The sequence below is a fragment of the Anguilla anguilla genome, chromosome 19 (genome assembly GCF_013347855.1).
Source record: "Anguilla anguilla isolate fAngAng1 chromosome 19, fAngAng1.pri, whole genome shotgun sequence".
Classification (NCBI taxonomy): Eukaryota; Metazoa; Chordata; class Actinopteri; order Anguilliformes; family Anguillidae; genus Anguilla; species Anguilla anguilla.
In genome coordinates this window covers 3085467-3107627 of record NC_049219.1, presented here as the reverse complement: position 1 = coordinate 3107627, position 22161 = coordinate 3085467, and the positions used below count along the sequence as shown (strand labels likewise).

The 22161-nt window shown below is 45.3% G+C and overlaps 1 protein-coding gene across 1 annotated transcript in view; it reads right to left on the bottom strand.

The window, feature by feature from the left end:
• Positions 1-429: 429 nt before the first annotated feature.
• The window catches only part of LOC118218884 (NACHT, LRR and PYD domains-containing protein 12-like), a 36799-nt gene continuing 15067 nt past the window's right edge, over positions 430-22161 (bottom strand). Inside the window, exons 7-11 of the mRNA XM_035401611.1 lie at positions 13890-14063; positions 2966-3139; positions 1945-2077; positions 1375-1474; positions 430-1126 (exon numbers count right to left, since the gene is read on the bottom strand). Coding sequence (XP_035257502.1) covers positions 492-1126; positions 1375-1474; positions 1945-2077; positions 2966-3139; positions 13890-14063 — 1216 coding nt within the window. The 3' untranslated portion in view covers positions 430-491. The remainder of the gene's footprint in view (positions 1127-1374; positions 1475-1944; positions 2078-2965; positions 3140-13889; positions 14064-22161) is intronic.

Here is a 22161-nt window from a genome sequence, read left to right as displayed (position 1 = left end):
TTATACATGTGTGTGCATGCGTATGGGAATGTGAATGTGTGTGTGTTTATACATGCGTGTGCATGCGTATGGGAATGTGAATGTGTGTGTTGACACATGTTTGTGTCTCCACATGCATGTATGTGTGCGTGCGTGAGTGCATGAGTTTGTGTGTGTGTGCATGCGTTTGTGTGAATGTGTGTGGATGTGAGTGACTGAGTATGAGAGAGAGAGAAAGTGTGTGTGTGCATACGGTTATGAGCGTGTGTACATATGTATGCATGTGTGTGCGCGTGAGAGTGCACTGGTGAATGTGTGTGTTCGTGTCTGCGAGAGACGTGTGTGTGTCTATGCGTGTGTGTGCACGTGCATGTTTGTGTGTGCGGGCACGTGCATGTGTGTGTGTGTGTGTGTATGCGTGTGTGTGCACATGCATATTTGTGTGTGCGCGCACATGCGTGTGTGTGTGTGTATGCGTGTGTGTGCGTGCACGTGCGTGTGTGTGTGTGTCTCTACTCCAGTTGGCAGAGGGATACTGAGGAGTACTTCACATAAAATCCAGCATAGAGGGGTGTGTGTTGAGTGAAGTGTGTGTGGAGTCTGTGCAGGAGGGTCAGTGTGTCAGAGTCAGAGACGCTGTAGAAGGACAGAGTGCCGGCCGGACGGTCCACACACACTCCTACCCTGTACACACACACTCCTCTACCATAATCATCATCATCATAATCATCACACACTCCTGCTAGGCGGTAGGGGGAGGGGGGGGCAGGTATGTCTGTTTGGTTATTATTGTGCCTGACAGAGTATCTGAGTTTACCAGAGTCATCGTGCTTAAAGCACCGCAGAATCCAGGAGTTGTTATTCGCTCCAAACCTATAGTCATGAACCGCTCCTTTCCTGCTGATTCCTTTATATGTCACTGCTATATCAACCCATCCCCCCTTAGACACACTGAACTCAGCCTCCCAGTAACAGCGCTCACACACACTCTCTCTGCACACAACCTGGGGCCAGCACTCAAATCTCTCTGGATGATCAGGATATGGCTGCTCCGCTGTCCCCCGTGTGTGTGTCACCCTCCTGTTCCCCTCAGACAGAGACAGGGTTCTCTGCGCTGTGTTTGGATCCAGTGTGAACTGACAGCCGTCTGCACACCAGAGACATTAATGAGATTAATTATAATTAATTATCACTATTAATATTCACCTTATTATGTGTGTGAGAGAGAAACAACTGTCATAGTACCTCTGTGTGTGTGTTTGTGTACATGTGTGTTTCTGTTTGTGTGTTTATGTGTGTAAGAGAGAAGTCTCTCTCTCTCTCACACACACACGCACACACACACACAGCAGAGTGTGTATCTATGGAAAGTGTTCTGTGTCGATACAGACTCACATTTCCTGAGTCCTGGTTTGGTCCTGTTCTCTCCTCCATGGTCCACACTGTAAGAACAGCAGAACAGAATTCTGAATTTTAACCATCCTTTATTTCCACTCTCAACACACCAATGACATCACATATATAAAAACAAAGGCACAATAAAACACAAAACCACAATCATATGAAAAAAACACAAATCTGTCAGAAAGGAAACTTATTCCATTCACTCACCCTGTTCCATGTGAAAAAATAGCTCCCCTCCCTCCACTGAACATAAAACACCCTTAACACACACACTCTGAAACACACTCAGGTTCTCCATTGCTTTGTAATACTGAAACTCCACCATCACTGTGTCCCTGATCAAACCCCCTAACTACAACAACCACATCTTATTTACTGCAGTGATCCCGTGCAGCACTCTCCACAGGAGATCCCCAACTCTCTTGAGTAACGCTGGTTTGTACAGTGCCCTCCATGCCCCCACCCAACTCCTTTTGTGTGTGTGTGTGTGTGTGTGTGTGTGAGGTGCTTTGTGGAAACTCTCTTTACTTACAGCAGTGTGAGTGTGTCCAGTTTAGCAGCAGACAGCGCTCTCACTCCTGAGTCTCCTGGGTGATTGTGTCTCAGGTCCAGCTCTCTCAGGTGTGAGGGGTTTGAACACAGAGATGAAGCCAGAGAATCACAGCCTCTCTGTGTGACTCTACAGCCTGACAGCCTACAGAGAGGACACACACCTTACACACATTAATATAAACTAACAGGGCTGTGCGTGTCAAACACATAGCAGTGTGTTACACACCATACACACATTAACATAAACTAACAGGGCTGTGTGTGTCAAACACATAGCAGTGTGTTACACACCTTACACACATTAATATAAACTAACAGGGCTGTGTGTGTCAAACACATAGCAGTGTGTTACACACCTTACACACAATAATATAAACTAACAGGGCTGTGTGTGTCAAACACATAGCAGTGTGTTACACACCTTACACACATTAATATAAACTAACAGGGCTGTGTGTGTCAAACACATAGCAGTGTGTTACACACCTTACACACATTAATATAAACTAACAGGGCTGTGTGTGTCAATCACATAGCAGTGTGTCACACACCTTACACACATTAATATAAACTAACAGGGCTGTGTGTGTCAAACACATAGCAGTGTGCTACTTTACAGCACGTTAATATAAACTAACAGGGCTGTGTGTGTCAAACCCCTGCTACAGCTCAATATAAAATAACAGGGCTCTGGAATTTATCATGACTATTTAAGAAAATGACCAGTTAAACTAAATTTGAACAGATTCAATTAATTTTCATAATTTTGAAGAATGTATGAATAGAAACAATTTGACACTTATCAAAAATATGTTTTTTCCAACTGATGTCAGATTTAAAATGTGTTTCTACCAAGAGGAAGAACAGGAAAATGCTGCTTTATTTCTGTGAAGAAAAATAACTCTCTTATCTATTTTAATATTAAAAACATTAGTAATATCAGTGCTATATTTAGTCATTATTAACATTAGTGCTGTATTGTGTCACATTGGAACCCTTTTTGATTGAAGGGATTTGTGTTTGTACTCACCCCAGCCTCTGCAGTTTACAGTGTGGGTCCTCGAGTCCAGCAGAGAGCGCTCTCACTCCTGAATCCTGCAGCTCATTGTCTCTGAGCTCCAGATCTCTCAGCTCTGAGTGAGGAGAACGCAGGACTGAGGCCAGAACATCACAGCAGCCATCTGTGAGATTACACCAACCCAGCCTGTGGAGAGACCACACACACACACATACACACACACATGCACACGTACACACACACACACACACGCACATACACACACCACACATATAACACACATACGTATACACACACACACGCACAACACACAGACACACACAAACACACACACACACACAACACATAAACACACACACACACGCATAAGTATAACACATACATAACACACATACGTATACACACACACACACACACACACACACACACACAAAAATATGCACACGTATACACACACACACACACACACACACACACACAACCGCACACAACACACATGCGCACACACACAGACACACACACACACGTGCACACACACAAACACACAAACACACACACAATTGAAATTCACTGCTAATTGTCACACTGTGCACCTTGGCAGAAGATAAATGTGGAATTTCCTATTTGCACAGTATGTGCATTCCTGGGATGTACACAGTACACACAAAAACAGGAAGAGTTTATATTAATTACGTTCATAAAGTATTCTGACTAATCCACAAAAAAAAAGGTTATCACTTGGCTCAATTAACAAAAAATAACTAAAAATAAGGAGCCAATTCAACTCAAATTCGGGGGCTTCTTGCGAGGATTTCATTAACAAAACTGTTCCATGTTGCGGTGATATCACATGGGACACAACATGATTGCAAACATATTTCATTTGCAAACACAAGAAACAGCACTAGTATGATCACTGTGGTGTACTTTACCTCACCTTCAGTCTACAAACATTTTAATATTTTAAAAACATTCAATCTTCATCTAATAATGTAACCAAGGCGGCAAATGAAATACACTGCAGCGCCATCTACTGGCTGCAGAGAAACACCACAACTGATTATTGCCATTGACTGGTACTACAGGTAATATGGAGGACCAAAATTTTAAAAATAATAAATAAATATATGACACAATAAATGAATTAATGTATAAATGCATAAATAAATAAATACAAAAGCAAGAAAATGAAAAAATAAACGAATGTACACAGAAATAAATTAATAGACAAAATCTGACAAATGGGTATTTGCATTTATTTCCATATTTATTTCTTGATTCATTCATTTCTGTGGATGTTCATTTCCATATTTATTTATTGCTTGATTCATTTATTTCTGTATATATTTATTTCCTTATTTATGTTTAAATTAATTTATGTCTGTATATATATATATATATATATATATATATATATATATATATATTTCTGTATTAGTTCATCCATATGTTAATGAGGGGGCTGTCAATGAAAATATGACATAGTGTCACAATATTTCCATTGGTTGATCGATACCAGAGTACGTAGATTCACTGTACATGCCTTGCTTCAACACCGGTTGCTTTTTACCACATTTACGTTAGTAGGGCAGAGCAGGGCAAAATGTAACACAGATTTTATTTTGTTGGTTAGGTGGTGCAGCTTGAGTGACGTATTTCAGGATAAACACTCAGAATGACCCTTGCTTTCTCTCCAATGAAAGGTGAGGGATTTTGATAAACATTTTGGGAGATATTGCCAAATAAAAGTTTGTTTTGGTGATATGTAAGCACATTTTTTTTACCAGAAGTATTTTTTGGGTGCTGTAATGTGTGTGCATATCAAAGGATCCAAATGTATGTAATCGTAAACAGTCTTTTCGTGACTAACAGATTGCATATTTTTGATAGAGCAATCAGCTCCACCTGCAGGATTAAGACATGCATGAAGACTCACAGAGCAAGGGAATGTAACAGGATCGAAAAGGGAAGACATTCAACGGGAACTGCAGAATAATGCTGGGATAACTTCAGAAGGGAAAAGAACAGGACCACATAGAAGAGTTTATGATAAACTTTACTTTGGAGCTTAAATAACTGTGGCATACATACAGCACGGCTGCACTCAATCACCTGAACAAGCTACCTCACTACCTCACTGACATCTTACATTGGTTGGTATATCCTGTTTCGAAAAGCCTAGGGCTCCACCTAGTGGATAACCTGACTACACTACAAATGTACAGTATCGTGATAAGTTTTCACCAGTTGGCAATAGGCTATGAAAAACATTTAAATGTAATCAATAGATAGATTAGAAACAGTGTTTGTATCCTAAAACATCACACCTTTAAAGTTATTAAAACTTAGGTTAGCTCGCCATGTCAGTCTTTGAATGGCATGTCCCAGAAATTCCATTATGGTATGAAATCATAATTAGGATGTAGGTGTGAATGGTTTCTATTAAAAATGATTAATCTAGTTCTAGTTATATTTTCAGAATTGAGCTAAATAGGAAAACTGTTGTTTCCTATACAGGCAAGAGATAGCCAGAGGCTTGAGCCTGGCTGACCTAGCTGAAAATGCTAGTCATCATTATGTGCTCTTTTGTGTGGATGCTTTGACAGTTTGTTCCAGGTTCCAGCTGCATCACAGAGATTGACCCTGTAGTGTTCAGCCATTTGGAGGAAGTGGCTCTTCGCCTGAATGTTTCACTCCATAATTCAGATTACGCCAGATCAATTGGATGCCCTTCTCACAAACTGCCTGAGGAAGCACTGGAGAGTTATTCATTAGTTGGTTTGTCTGTTCGTCATGTTGCAGCACAATTAATTAACAATTAATCCCTTGCATGTCCATGAGTCCTCAATAGGATGCATAGCAGGGTGATCTACACTAGATCATTTAAACTTAATACACTTACGCGAAGCAAGTTTTATCCATCTATGTTTCAGTGGTATTTCTCCCATCTCAATAGTGCTGCATTAATTGGTGTTGTTCTGAGTGCCCCACAGCATATCCTCAAAGCTTTTGCCTGTTTAACATGTGATGCCAGGAAAGGAACTGGGGTGCTGTCCACCAGGTGGCAGCATCGGCCCTACAGAGAGGTATTACTGCAGCTGCGGCCCATTACCAAACCATGGGTTCTATAAGAGGCCAAGCTTCCAGGCCAAGGGGAGGGTGCTTTTAGGTGGTGTTTGGGAGCGTGGCTGTGGACAGTACAGTGGGTTGGTGCCAGTCTTGGAGAAGCTAAAGGTGCATATAATTACCTTGTGCTTTATATAGCAATGAGGAGTCTCCTCTTGTTCCTGCTATATAATGATCCTGTGCTCTATACAGCAGTGAGGAGACTCCTTGTGTTCGTGCTATATAATGACCCTGTGCAACCTCTACTCTCTGCCTAGCAAGATAAGTAAAGCAAACTGCTGTAGAATTTAAATGTTCTGAAATCCAGACTTTAGGTTTGGATTGGAACCACAGAAGAGTGACAAAACTAAGTGATGTAACATTGCACCTAAACAGCAGTTTGCATGTTGATCAGATTGACCCTCTTCCCGAAGATGTACACACATACCCTATCGACCAATAGTTGATTTTACTAACAGTAATAATATCTGATTTTATGCTCAATATCTTCAGAAACGCCACAACCCTGCAGCACACACAGGTGTGTAATGTGAAGGAGTACAACTCATCTTCATCACAAGGTCGGCATGAGAAAGATAGTAGGGTATAAGTTAGAGCTGCCGCGATATTGATTTATTTCCTTACTGCAAAAATTAGCGAAGCCATTCAAACCGTTGCGGTAACCGCCATAAAAAAATACTAATTTAAACCTCCGGCTACGATTTCGTTTTTTACTTTCAAGTACATTTCTGGAATGGCTGTTTCCGAAAAATAGGTTCTGCCCAGCAGTTCATACTGCTTGTCGAAGGACTGAAGCATAGCTCGGAATGATGGCTTTCCTACAGTCCGGAAGGGCACCATCTCCACAACCAAATACTTGACTCCCCATGAGTGTGATGACGTCACATGTTAAAGTTAAGGTATTCCCATCAATGTTGATCAGACTGTTTCCTCCAAACTCTCGATGCTGCATGATAAAAATATATCACATGTATAACTATGCACTTATATAATCAATATGTAATCCAATAACTCTATATCAGTAGTTGCAGCTAAGCTTATGGAAACGCAAGAAACCACAGTGTACACTGTAGAAAAAAAGGCAAACGCAGAAGGCTTAAAAAACCATACTTACTCAGCAGAAAATTAGTGCCAAATAGACATGCTAGAAAACTAATACTTTACAGTGACCCATGTGTAACCTGAATAAAGTAAAAAAGTACAGGAGGCTATAACTCTGTGAACTTGTATGTATAATGGAAAAATACAGAAAGCAATGACGTGTGTGCATAGTGAGAAAGTACAAAGTAAGGGAAAAGTGGGAAAGTACAAAGTAAGGGAAAATCGGGGTACCTGTCCACTATGATGAAGATTAATTAAGAACATCAATAGATTAAGAACATCAATAGAACCGAAAATCAGTTTTGGGGCACCTGTCCACTATGATAAGATTAATTATTGATACATTAAGAACATCATAAGGACCGAAAATCATTTTGGTGCCAAGAAAGTCAAGTTGACCCATGAACAGGAAACTGAAACTCCTTACTGTGCCAAAAAGACCAGATGGCTGGGATTTTCAGGAATGTGTTAAAGGGGGGTTGTGGGCACAATTTGTGTATAAAATGTGTGCAAAACTGACAATCAGGGTTCAATTCTGCTGAATTGATCCGGCTTTGTGCACCTGTGCAATAAAGTCTAAAACTTTCTGAAGAGCTTGCTGCTGTTGTGTCTTTTCCCTCGTGAAATTGTTTTTTACAGATTGACGATTGGCGTGGAAGTCTGTCGGTTCCTAGACACGACATTGTAAGTGCTCGCCACTTGTTGCTGTCCCGGTTGTATTTAGTCACTCTGGCAAATGCTTCTGAGACTCCTAGCTGACGTTGGGCCGAGCCGGTACCTCCCGAGGTAGATGGGGTGCCTTTCATTGCATCGTATAACGGACGATGAGTGGTCCTAAAATGCGATGCTAGATTTGTTGTGTTTCCTCGCATGACGTTGATTTTCTTGCTGCAAATGCGGCACACTGCCTCATCCAAATTCTTTGGCTTTCCATCTTCACCGGGCTCAAAGCCAAAATGTTCCCAAACAGGAGAGGTAACGTTGGGTTTCGCTACAAGATCCATGTTTTTAGCCTAATTTGAAGCGAAAACTTTCCGTAGCCAACAGTTGCAAAGCACGTTCTGGGTGACACTTTCTCCGATCAGAACGTTAACTGCGCAACTGTGAGTGAAAACTTTCGAACACATGGAGTGAAGAAAATAGGCTACACAATTATAATTATTTTAAAAATTGCATTGCATTTATTTCCGATCACAGCTTTTACAAGCAAAAACTGGAACATAAACAATTGGCCTAAAATAAACGGGGGAAAAACAAACCCCAGCGGTGAAGCGGTGATCAGCTTGACTCTGCGGTGGACGTGACGTGATTGCGTTACCGCGGTAATGCAGTAACCGCGGTAGCTCTAGTATAAGTATTGATTTCATTAGAGTGCAAAGCAGGTAGTGAATAATGGGGATGCGATGAAGACTGCAATATGTGACAGAAGTTAATCCAGAAGTCGGTGAAAACCTGGCAAATGAAACTCAATACAGCTCAATGTAAAGTTCTAAATGTGGGAAATAAAAACATCAGGCTAGATTACTTAATGAGAGGAACGACATTGGAATGTGCTCAGATTTGGGAGTAAAAGTTGATCAAAAGGCATTGTGCTGTTGCAGTAAAAAAGCCAACAGGATGCTGGGATAGTAGTGAGTATAAATCAAGACACCAGAGTGCGACCATTTTGGTTGCACATGCGACCAGAAATCTGTCAAGGGCGACTAAACATTTTCATTGGTCGCACCGGTGCAGCTGACATTTAGCAGGTCTGTCTGTGTGTGTGTGTAGCGTTATTTTTTTTCCCACCAGCATTCTGCGAAGACCCGCCCCTACTCTGCCTCTGATTGGCTCTGAGCCTGATATTCTTCTTCGCTGAATGCGGGTGGGGAGATAAATAACGCATGTGTGTATTAGTGATGTGCGGATCGCAGTTATATCCGCGGGCACCACGGTTAATCTGATGATCGGGCGAGCCGAGTCATAAAAATTAACATTCTGATTAATAGCGGATGGGTTACGGGTGGGTGAAATAATACATCATTAATGAGGAAAATATTAATTACATTCTCTAAAATGTGAACACATTTTAAGCTTCATTTTTCGTCAGGCACGAACTAGCAGACTAGACTCTGGTTGCGCCAATTGCGGCGTCCATTTTGTCTTAAGCAGCAATGGAGGCAAAAAAGATCCGAGAGAAAATTAAAAAAGGAGAATTAAAAAAAAGAAGGGCAGAAAAGTTCCGTGTGGGAGCGATTTAGTGAATGACAAGTCAAGTGCTGGGTATGTCATGCAACAGCTGCGAAATAATGAGAAATAGCGGTAATGTGTGATCGGGTGCGGGTCTCGAAATCGGAGAAAATAATTTGTTCGGAAGGGTGGCGGGTGGATGATTTATGAGTACATGTGGATTCGGATGACGTCAGAGCCGATCCGCGCATCACTAGTGTGTATGTGTGAAACCGCGCCCTGTACTCCTCCGGTAGCAGCGCACACTTTTATTTGAGTTATTTGAGTTTGATTTATTTATTTGAGTTTGTCAAGCACTTTAAACATCAGCACTTTTTAAGTTAATTTTTTAAACAATTGAGGTTATTGCGATTTCTTGTTTAAATAAAGAATACTCCCTTAAATAAAGAAAAAACATTTATCTGCCCTTTATTCCTGTTTACAATCATTTACATAATGTGTTAAGAAATCACCAATGTGTATGTGAACTGACAAAAAGGTAACACTTAAAATGTATTATTACGGCGCCAAAAGGCGCGGTGAAAAAATTTGGGTCTAACTAAATTATGTGTTGCTGCACCTAAATGAAAAAGTTAGGCGCACCGGTGCATCCAATGTAAAAAGTTAGTCTGGAGCCCTGTAAATACAAGGAAGTTATACTTGTTTTATACAATACCTTTGTCAGACCACACTTAGTGAACTGTGTGCAGTTCTGGGGACTGCACTACAAGAAAGATATAGAGGATCTGGAAAAGGTTGAAAGAAGGGAAACCAAACTGGTTCCTGGTATGAAAGATAAAAGTTTTGAGGAAAGACTTCAGATGCTTAACTTCTTCACACTTAGTAAAAGTAGACTCAGGGTTATTTGATTGAGTCTTTTAAATTCATAAAGGGGATCAACAAAGTGAACTACAAGAGATTCTTCAGGTTCAGCTCTCTGTTCAACCCTATATTTCACTGCACAGATCCATAATCACTAATTCTATTTAATTAAGATCACACAGTACACAGCACAACTCACCCCAGTGTCTGTAGTTTACAGTTTGGACTCATCAGTCCAGCACAGAGCAGCTTCACTCCTGAATCTCCCAGGTTATTGTAGCTGAGGTCCAGTGTCTGTAGTTTACAGTTTGGACTCATCAGTCCAGCACAGAGCAGCTTCACTCCTGAATCTCCCAGGTTATTGATGCTGAGGTCCAGATCTCTCAGGGGTGAGTTTGATGACTGAAGAGCTGAGGCCACAATTTCACAGGACTTCTCTGTGAGGTCACAGCTGTTCAGTCTGCAAAAGAGAGTTGATATATTATTGTATTTTTAAATAGCGCAATATACTGAAAAATTTGATATGTGCAATGTAACAGTAATCACATTGAGTGATGAAGAGTGATACTGAGGATTTAAAGTTACTGATACTGAGAATTAGACGTCCTGTTGGACAGAACTCTGACAGTTCTACAGATGAAATTCTTACCCAAATGGCCCCCTTTCTTCTGACATTTGGCACAGATACAACCAAAAGTAAAGATGCAAGAAATAACTCAGAAATAAAATCTCTCAGAGTGGATAGTGAGTTAGGCTCTGCTTCTTTACTTTACAAGAATGCAAAAAAAGTGATCTGTTCACATATAACCAGGTACTGTAGTGCAGTCTGTCTGTTTTGCTGAGGTTATATATAACCATGTAGTGCAGTGCATCTGGTCTGCTGGTGTTACATATAACCAGGTAGTGAAACCAAAGCTATGTAGGAACTGTTAATGATCCCTTTGAGTTCCTTTTGTTGGAATAGTGATACATTTGATGGTGCTGTCCAAGGAGACACCATTTAACTTTTTCCAGGGTTTAGGAAACTTCAGAACCTTGTACAGGTCAGACTTTAGCCTGAGATAAGCCACAGAATTACCTCAAAAACAGGCACTTTAACAGTCCCCTGAGAAGACCTCACCCTGACACCCATTATATCATACAATTTATTTACCTTCCTGTTTTCACTCTGTCTACAGGCACTATTGGATTCTGGGTCAGCCTACACCAGAATAAAGCAGAGACCGGGGTGGCACTACTGGCCTTCTAACATGGTGCATTTACTGCCTGACCTAATCTCACAATACAGTAACACAAACATTTCATTCATAACCACACTTGCCTCTCCCAAACCAAACCCAGCATTACATTAATCATAATGTTGAAAAAATATCTAATCTTCATGAACAATAAAAGAGGGGTACAGACTGAGCAGGCTCTCTCTGGTCATCTCCCACTCACAAATTATCTATGCATGGACTAGGGATAAAAGGGGGATTCTTCCCCCCTTTTGAAAAACATGGATTTGATTCAATCAACATTCGTCCTTAACTGACTGACATTTAAAAGGAGGGATTCTTTTTTTCTACACAAACACAGTTCAAACTACTTCACCAAACTGAGTTAGATAAGAATAAGTGTAACACCTGTGTTTACTTGTCCAAGTCAAAGTTAAGGACAAATGTTAGTTCAATAAAGACCATAGGGGTGTTTGCATGGCTAATCTGCAAAAAATCTGACCTTGTTATTCTACTAATAATGCGGCTGACCAAACTCAGCTAAAAACTCAGCTAAAAATTGGATTAATTAATATCAGATCACTAGCCCCTAAGGCAACTCTTGTAAATGAATTAATTACTGATCACCAAGTTGAAATCTTATGTGTAACTGAAACTTGGCTTAAAACTGTATATTGCCTTAAATTAATCCACCCCTCCTGGCTACAGCTATACTCACGCTCCCCGTCTGACGGGTCGTAGCGGTGGTGTTGCTGCTGTATATCATTCTAATCTTTTTGCTACTTTGAAATCTGGCTTCAAATGTAACGTTTTTGAAGTGCTTGTTCTCAGTTTTGCACATCCAGACAAAAGCTGTCAGTTTTATCCTTTCAATTGTATACAGGCCACCAGGGCCATACAGTGGCTTTTTACTTGAGTTTGCTGATTTCCTTTCCAGCCTGGTTGTTAATTCAGATAAAGCAGTAATTGTAGGGGACTTCAATATTCACATGGATAGTGAAGGTGATCCTCTCAGATCAGCACTCTTGTCTATCACTGAATCTATTGGCTTCGATCAACATATACATCAGTCCACACATTCTCATAACCATACTCTTGATCTGGTCTTAACTTATGATACAGAAATAGCAAATATAGCAGTTATGCCTAAAAACCCTGTGCTATCAGACCATTATTGAATTACTTTCCAACTTTCACAAGTCTGTCATGTGTCACCAGATCCTTCATTCTACGTTAGCTGTAAGCTTTCCTCCAGGACTGCAAATGCTTTTATTAATGAGCTCCCAGGCTCATTTGTGCACTGTGGGGATTTTCTTGGCTCCCACCCAAACACATACAAAAATGCAAGCATTAGCTCAATTGATCAGCTGACAGACAATACAAATTACGTACTTTCCAGAACCCTGGATACTCTCGCACCTCTTAAGAAGAGGAAAGTCCGCTATAGGAAATTAGCACCCTGGTACAATGACCATACTTGTGCTCTCAGACAAGCTTCACGCCAACTTGAGCGCAAATGGCGTTCTACTAAATTGCAGGTATTCCTCCAGGACTGGAAAGACAGTCTACTAACTTATAAACATGCCCTCTCCACAGCACGTTCCTCATACTTCTCTACTTTAATAGATTAAAATAGACACAATCCTAGGCACCTGTTTAACACTGTTGCCAGACTGACCAAGAATCAAGTTGATCCATGTGCCTCAATATCATTTAGTAGCAATGACTTCATGAATTTCTTTGATGACAAAATTATAAAAATTAGGGGCAAGATTCAAAGTTCTCCTACCACCCCTCATATAGGGTCTGCCCTTCCATCCGCTCAACGCATGGATGCAGAATCTTCAGAAGAATCTTCAGAAAGACAGGCGGCCTATCTGAACTCTTGTGCTCCAATAGATCTCATGGAGTTTAATGCCATAGTTAATTCCTCAAAATCTTCTACTTGTCTTCTAGACCCTATCCCTAAGAAGCTTTTCAGTGCAAAATTTTGGGTCTGACTAAATTATGTGCTGCTGCACCTGAATGAAAAAGTTAGGCGCACCAGTGCAACCAATGTAAAAAGTTAGTCTGGAGCCCTGTAAATCCAAGGAAGTTATACTTATTTTATACAATACCTTTGTCAGACCACACTTACAGAATTGTGTGCAGTTCTGGGGACTGTACTACAAGAAAGATATAGAGGATCTGGAAAAGGTAGAAAGAAGGGAAACCAAACTGGTTCCTGGTATGAAAGATAAAAGTTTTGAGGAAAGACTGCAGATGCTTAACTTCTTCAAGCTTAGTAAAAGTAGACTCAGGGTTATTTGATTGAGTCTTTTAAATTCATAAAGGGGATCAACAAAGTGAACTACAAGAAATTCTTCAGGTTCAGCTCTCTGTTCAACCCTATTTTTCACTGCACAGATCCATAATCACTAATTCTATTTAATTAAGGTCACACAGTACACAGCACTACTCACCCCAGTGTCTGTAGTTTACAGTTTGGACTCATCAGTCCAGCACAGAGCAGCTTCACTCCTGAATCTCCCAGGTTATTGTTGCTGAGGTCCAGATCTCTCAGGGGTGAGTTTGATGACTGAAGTGCTGAGGCCACAATTTCACAGGACTTCTCTGTGAGGTCACAGCAATTCAGTCTGCAAAGAAGGGTTTATATATTATTATATGATTAAATATTGTACGTCGCTCTGGATAAGAGCGTCTGTCAAATGCCTGTAATGTAATGTAATGTAATGTAATGTAAATAGCGCAATATACTGTGTGGCGTGGATCGGGGCATGGCTCCACAGTGCCCCTCCCAGCCTTATAGGCATCAGCCGAAACCTGCCACCAGGCCGCCTCTTCAGGACCTAGGACAGCGCCCAACTAGGAAGCCCAGCCACAGGACCCTGGAGAGCGGCAGAGTGAACATTCCTCAACTCCCTCATTGGCAGGCAGCACACCTGCAATCAATGAGGCAACACAGCTGCCGCCACTCCAGGGAGATGGCTGGGGGCTCAAAAGGAGGCCGTTTGTCTCCCTTGGGGAGAGGGGTTTTGGGCGGCCGGAGAGCGGTGAAAACTATAAATAACTTTGTTCCTATTTTTGCAGAATCCGGCGGAGACACAGGACAACATCCCTCTTCCTGCGTTGAAGAGGGATCCCCCCAGCGGTCTCCCGGACACCGTTATTTATAATTTTGTTCGCTTTACTTTAAGTTAATTTCCGACAGGAGATTTTTGGTGTTGAGTTTGGTTTTGAGTTGTATATATACTTTTGGTTAATAAAAGGCCCTGTTGGGCTATTTTTCCCCAAACCTCCGGTCTGTGCATTTCTGTGCCGCCCCGCCTGCACCGTCACGCCCCGTGCGGTGCCACAGTGGTGGAGAATGCGGGCATAGGCACGGAGTAATAGCAGACTGCAGCTAACTACCTCGAGCTCAAGCATTACACTCGTTCTCGCGGTAGAATTTATAAAAAAAAAAAAAAAAAATTTGTTGTTTGTTCCCCCTCCCCTTTCCCCATTAGTCTTGTGTTCCCCAATTTAGCTGCAATATGGAGGACCTCTTGCGGGCGCTCGTGGAGGCTAACCTGGGACAACAGCAAGCTGCCCAGGTCATGGCTCAACAGGTCAGCCGGCTCACCGAGGTGGTCCAGGCTCGCGACGCATCGGCCGTGCCACTCCCAGTTAGCAGAACAAAGGCTAAAGACGTTCTGACAAAGATGACTGAGGCCGATGACGTGGAGGCCTACCTCCACACCTTCGAGCGGGTGGCCGAGCGCGAGTTATGGGACCCCCGGGAGATGGCCGACACCCTCGCTCCCTTCCTCACCGGCAAGGCCCAACAAGCGTACCAAGACCTGGGGGCAGCAGAAGCCCAAGACTACCACAGGCTAAAAAGGGAGATACTAGCCAGAGCCGGTGTATCCCCCACATCCGCCGGACAACAGGTCGCCACCTGGGCCTACCAACCGGGGGTCAACGCGCGCAGCCAAATGGCGTCACTTCGGAGGCTAGTTACCCGTTGGCTCCAACCCGAAAGCCTGTCTGTGGGGCAGATCCTCGACCGGGTCGCCATGGATCGGTTCCTCCGGGCGTTGCCATATGAGGTGAAGAAGCTGGCTGGGCAGCATGCTCCACAGAGCCCGGAAGAGCTGGTGGAACTGGTGGAGCGAGTCGAAGCCACGCAGGAGATGCTGAAGGCAGGATCGACCGAGCGCCCCCTCTTCCGTCCCCGGACTGGAGGTGACCGGAAGCCGACCCCACCAGACTCGGCCCAGGCCCGTGGTCCAGGCGACCACGGCGGATATGCGTGGACGTCCCACTTCCCGTTTCCGTCTGGAAGGGGAGGGAAAATGCCCACCCTGCTGCCCACCTCTGGAAAATCGCCCTCTGATGTGTCCATGCCCACCGACCCGGCCCCCACTCCAGCTCGCTTGCCCCATGGACGGAGTTGCTTGGCTGCGGAGCAATTAGAAGCCCACCAGGTGACCCCGCCCCTCCGCTGGTCGGTGACCATTGGTGGACAACCCTGGGAGGCCCTTCTCGACTCCGGGAGCGCAGTCACCCTGATCCAACCCCGGGTGCTCTCCAGCAGTCACGCCACGTCCTCTGGAAAGCTGTCTCTCACCTGCGTCCATGGAGACGTACACCAGGTTCCGGCAGTTGGCTTGGACGTGCAGAGCGACAGAGGCTGCTGGGCAGTCACGGCCGGTCTGGTGCCAGAACTCCCCGTCCCTCTACTACTCGGCCGTAATTACCCTGGCTTCGACACCCTGTACCAGGCCGCCAGAACCGTCCAGAGGGGGGGCAGAAGAGCCCGACGCAAGGGAACCAGATCAGGGTCCCGACGAGCCAAACCCCGAGTCCGTCCATCAGGCCAACCCTATGCCGCCTGGCTCGGGGAACGGGTTGGAGTAGGCGAGGTCGCAGAAGAAGCGGATGGGGAAGGTGAGCTCTTTCTTCCTGTAACTTTGTCCAATCTCCCTCCCCAGGCACAACGTAAAGGACAGTTCGGCACCGCGCAGGTCCAGGATGACCGGTTGCGCCACTGCTGGAGCCAGGTTCGGGTCCTTGAAGGGGTAAAGAGGGGAGAAGGACCCCTGGAAGCAAACTACTTTTCAGTGCAACAGGGACTGTTGTACTACCACACCACGAGAAGGGGAGAAGTCCGGGAGCTGTTGGTCCTACCCCACCAGTACGTGGCCACCGTCCTACAGCTGGCCCACACACACATCCTGGGAGCTCACCTGGGCGTGCAGAAGACCCTAGAGCGTGTGGCAGACCGCTTCCACTGGCCAGGAATGCGCAGAGCGGTGGAGGATTACTGCTGCAGTTGCGAGGTGTGCCAACGCACCTCCCCGGTAAGGCCACCACCCGCTCCTCTAATCCCTCTCCCCATCATAGAGACCCCCTTCGAAAGGATCGGCCTGGACCTGGTCGGACCCCTGCCAAAGTCAGCCCGGGGACACAACTACATCCTGGTCATCCTGGACTATGCCACTCGCTATCCAGAAGCCGTGCCGCTCCGCGTCGCCACCTCCAAGGCCATTGCTCGCGAGCTGGTGCACCTCGTCAGCCGGGTCGGCATACCAAAGGAAATCCTTACGGACCAGGGCACTCCGTTTATGTCCAAGGTAATGGCAGACACATGTCACCTGCTGTGAGTACAACATCTCCGTACGTCGGTGTATCACCCGCAAACGGATGGGCTGGTCGAGCGGTTCAACCAGACGTTGAAGCGGATGCTCCGGAAGATAGTCGCTGCTGACGGCAAGGACTGGGACCAGGTCCTGCCGTATGTGCTCTTTGCCATTCGGGAGGTGCCCCAGGCTTCCACTGGCTTCTCCCCTTTTGAGCTGCTGTATGGGCGGCGGCCGAGGGGACTCCTGGACCTCGCCAAAGAAGCCTGGGAGGAACAGCCATCACCGCACCGGAGCCTGGTCGAACACGTGGAGGAGATGCGCACCCGAATATCAAGTGTCATGCCAGTGGTAAGAGAGCACATGGTGGAAGCTCAACGCGCCCAGCAGCGGACATATAACCGGCCCGCTCAACCCCGAGAGTTCCAGCCAGGTGACCGTGTCCTTCTGCTGGTACCCACTCCTGAAAACAAGTTTCTCGCCACATGGCAGGGACCCTATACTATCAAAGAGCGACTGGGACCAGTGAACTACCGTGTTGACCAGCCCGGACGCCGGAAACCGCAGCAGGTGTATCATGTGAATCTGCTCAAGAGGTGGGTAGAGGGTCCTGCAGCAGCAACGGCGGCGATGTTCACCACAGAAGAAACAACCCCTGCGCCCCGGGAGACTGTGCGATATGGTGCTGACCTGAGCCCCCGCCAGGTCCAAGAGGTGAGAGAACTAGTTGACCAAAATCGTGATGTGTTCTCCCCTCTCCCAGGTCGTACCACCTTAATGGAGCACCATATTCGTACACCGGAGCGCACCGTGGTGAACATACGCCCGTATCGGATCCCGGAGGCACGGAAAGCGGCCATCGTGGAGGAGATTGAGAGGATGAGAGCAATGGGAGTCATTGAGGAGGCCTGCAGCCCTTGGTCGAGCCCCATAGTCCTCGTGCCCAAACCCGATGGCTCCCTGCGCTTCTGTAACGATTTCAGACGCCTCAATGCTGTGTCCGACTTCGACGCATACCCCATGGCCCGGGCGGATGAGCTACTCGAGCGACTGGGTGAGTCCCGCTTTATTACAACACTGGATCTAACCAAAGGTTATTGGCAGGTCCCCCTCACCCAGTCAGCCAAGGAGAAGACTGCCTTCACCAGCCCGGTGGGCCAGTTCCAGTATCGGGTCCTGCCGTTCGGGCTCCATGGGGCCCCCGCAACGTTCCAGCGCTTGATGGACATCATACTCCGGCCACACCAGCGCTATGCAGCAGCCTACTTGGACGATGTGGTAATCCACTCCTGCACCTGGGCCGACCACCTGATTCACGTCCAGGCTGTTTTGGGGGCGCTGCGACAAGCTGGCCTCACCGCCAATCCCGCCAAGTGCTGCATAGCGCAAAACGAGGCACAGTATCTGGGCTACACCATCGGTCGGGGCCTGCTCAAGCCCCAAGAGAAGAAGGTGCAGGCCGTGAAGAACTGGCCCCGGCCTACCACCAAGACCCAGGTACGTGCCTTCCTGGGGCTGGCCGGGTACTACCGGCATTTTATCCCTCATTTCTCCTCCACAGCCGCACCCTTATCCGACCTCACCCGAAAAGGGTCTCCGGAGAAACTGCTGTGGGGCCCTGAGCAGGAGAGGGCATTCCAGGACCTGAAGGCCGCCCTGTGCTCGGACCCGGTCCTCCATACCCCGGACTTCGACCGGCCCGTCCTGGTCCAAACAGATGCGTCGGAGACGGGGGTGGGCGCGGTTCTGTCCCAGGTACACGGCGATGAGGAGCACCCCGTGTTATTTCTGAGCCGTAAGCTCCGCCCGAGTGAATCGCGGTATGTGGCTGTTGAGCGCGAGGCCCTTGCCATTAAATGGGCCCTCTCAGCACTCCAGTACTACCTGCTCGGGCGGAAGTTTACTCTGGTTACAGATCACGCGCCCCTCCAGTGGATGGCCCGGGAGAAGAACGCCAATGCCAGGGTGACCCGCTGGTTCCTGGCACTCCAGCCCTTCAACTTTGAAGTGGTCCACCGTCCAGGAAGGCTCCATGGGAACGCTGACGCCCTGTCCCGCCTGCACACGCTCTGGGCGGCCGCAGCCAGCACTGGTGGCGGTTCGCTTAGGGGGGAGGAATGTGGCGTGGATCGGGGCATGGCTCCACAGTGCCCCTCCCAGCCTTATAGGCATCAGCCGAAACCTGCCACCAGGCCGCCTCTTCAGGACCTAGGACAGCGCCCAACTAGGAAGCCCAGCCACAGGACCCTGGAGAGCGGCAGAGTGAACATTCCTCAACTCCCTCATTGGCAGGCAGCACACCTGCAATCAATGAGGTAACACAGCTGCCGCCACTCCAGGGAGATGGCTGGGGGCTCAAAAGGAGGCCGTTTGTCTCCCTTGGGGAGAGGGGTTTTGGGCGGCCGGAGAGCGGTGAAAACTATAAATAACTTTGTTCCTATTTTTGCAGAATCCGGCGGAGACACAGGACAATATCCCTCTTCCTGCGTTGAAGAGGGATCCCCCCAGCGGTCTCCCGGACACCGTTATTTATAATTTTGTTCGCTTTACTTTAAGTTAATTTCCGACAGGATATTTTTGGTGTTGAGTTTGGTTTTGAGTTGTATATATACTTTTGGTTAATAAAAGGCCCTGTTGGGCTATTTTTCCCCAAACCTCCGGTCTGTGCATTTCTGTGCCGCCCCGCCTGCACCGTCACGCCCCGTGCGGTGCCACAACTGTAAAATCTGATATGTGCAATGTAACAGTAATCGCGAGTGATGAAGAGTGATGTTGAGGATTTTAAGTTTGTGATGCTCTGAGGACGTTCTTTGCTACAATCTCCAACTGCAGCACTTTGGGCCTGAGAATTAGACGTCCTGTTGGACAGAACTCTGACAGTTCTACAGATGAAATTCTTACCCAAATGGCCCCCTTTCTTCTGGCATTTGGCACAGATACAACCAAAATAAAAAGAAATAACATCTCTCAGAGTGGATAGTGAGTTAGGCTCTGCTTCTTTACTTTTGCTGGTAACTGTGACTAACTACTCACAGCATTGCAAGCCAACACACAGCCAGCACAATACAAAAGCCAGATTCACTTTAGAAACAGGAATGCAAAAAAGTGATCTGTTCACATGTAACCAGGTACTGTAGTGCAGTCTGTCTGTTTTGCTGAGGTTATATATAACCATGTAGTGCAGTGCATCTGTTCTGCTGGTGTTACATATAACCAGGTAGTGAAACCAAAGCTATGTAGGAACTGTTAATTATCTCTTTGAGTTCCTTTTGTTGGAATAGTGATACATTTGATGGTGCTGTCCAAGGAGACACCATTTAGCTTTTCCAGGCTTTAGGAAACTTCAGAACCTTGTACAGGCCAGATTTTAGCCTGAGATAAGCCACAGAATTACCTCAAAAACAGGCACTTTAACAGTCCCCTGAGAAGACCTCACCCTGACACCCATTATATCATACAATTTCTCTACCTTCCTGTTTTCACTCTGTCTACAGGCACTATTGGATTCTGGGTCAGCCTACACCAGAATAAAGCAGAGACCAGGGTGGCACTACTGGCCTTGTAACATGGTGCATTTACTGCCTGAACTAATCTCACAATACAGTAACACAAACATTTCATTCATAACCACACTTGCTTCTCTCAAACCAAACCCAGCATTACATTAATCAATGTTGAAAAAATACCTCATCTTCTTGAACAATGGAAGAGGGGTACAGACTGAGCAGGCACTGACTGACATTTAAAAGGAGGGATTCTTTTTTCTACACAAACACAGTTCAAACTACTTCACCAAACTAAGTTAGATAATAAGTGTAACACTTGTGTTTACTTGTCCAAGTCAAAGTTAAGGACAAATGTTAGCTCAATAAAGACCATAGGGGTGTTTGTATGGCTAATCTGCCAAAAAATCAGACCTTGTTATCCTACTAATAATGCAACTGACCAAACTCAGCTAAAAATTGGATTAATCAATATCAGATCACTAAGGCAATTCTTGTAAATGAATTAATTACTGATCACCACGTTGAAATCTTATGTGTAACTGAAACTTGGCTTAAAACTGTATATTGCCTTAAATGAATCCACCCCTCCTGGCTACAGCTATACTCACGTTCCCCGTCTGACGGGTTGTGGCGGTGGTGTTGCTACTGTATATCATTGTAATCTTTTTGCTACTTTGAAATCCGGCTTCAAATGTAACTTTTTTGAAGAGCTTGATCTCAGTTTTGCACATCCACACAAAAAAGCAGTCCGTTTTATCCTTGCAATTGTATACAGACCACCAGGGCCATACAGTGGCTTTTTACTTGAGTTTGCTGATTTCTTTTCCAGCCTGGTTGTTAATTCAGATAAAGTAGTAATTGTAGGGGACTTCAATATTCACATGGATAGTGAAAGTGATCCTCTCAGATCAGCACTCTTGTCTATCATTGAATCTATTGGCTTCGATCAACATATACATCAGTCCACACATTCTCATAACCATACTCTTGATCTGGTCTTAACTTATGATACAGAAATAGCAAATATAGCAGTTATGCCTAAAAACCCTGTGCTATCAGACCATTATTTAATTACTTTCCAACTTTCACAAGTCTGTCATGTGTCACCAGATCCTTCATTCTACCTTAGCTGTAAGCTTTCCTCCAGGACTGCAAATGCTTTTATTAATGAGCTCCCAGGCTCATTTTTACATTATTATATTATAGGCATTTAGCAGACGCTCTTATCCAGAGCGACGTACAACGAGTGCATAGGTTTCATGATGTAGAGACGCAAAAGAAACACTAGAGTGAAGAATACCTCATTTGTGCACTGTGGGGATTTTCTTGGCTCCCACCCAAACACATACAAAAATGCAAGCATTAGCTCAATTGATCAGCTGACAGACAATACAAATTACGTACTTTCCAGAACCCTGGATACTCTCGCACCTCTTAAGAAGAGGAAAGTCCGCTATAAGAAATTAGCACCCTGGTACAATGACCATACTTGTGCTCTCAGGCAAGCTTCACGCCAACTTGAGCGCAAATGGCGTTCTACTAAATTGCAGGTATTCCTCCAGGACTGGAAAGACAGTCTACTAACTTATAAACATGCCCTCTCCACA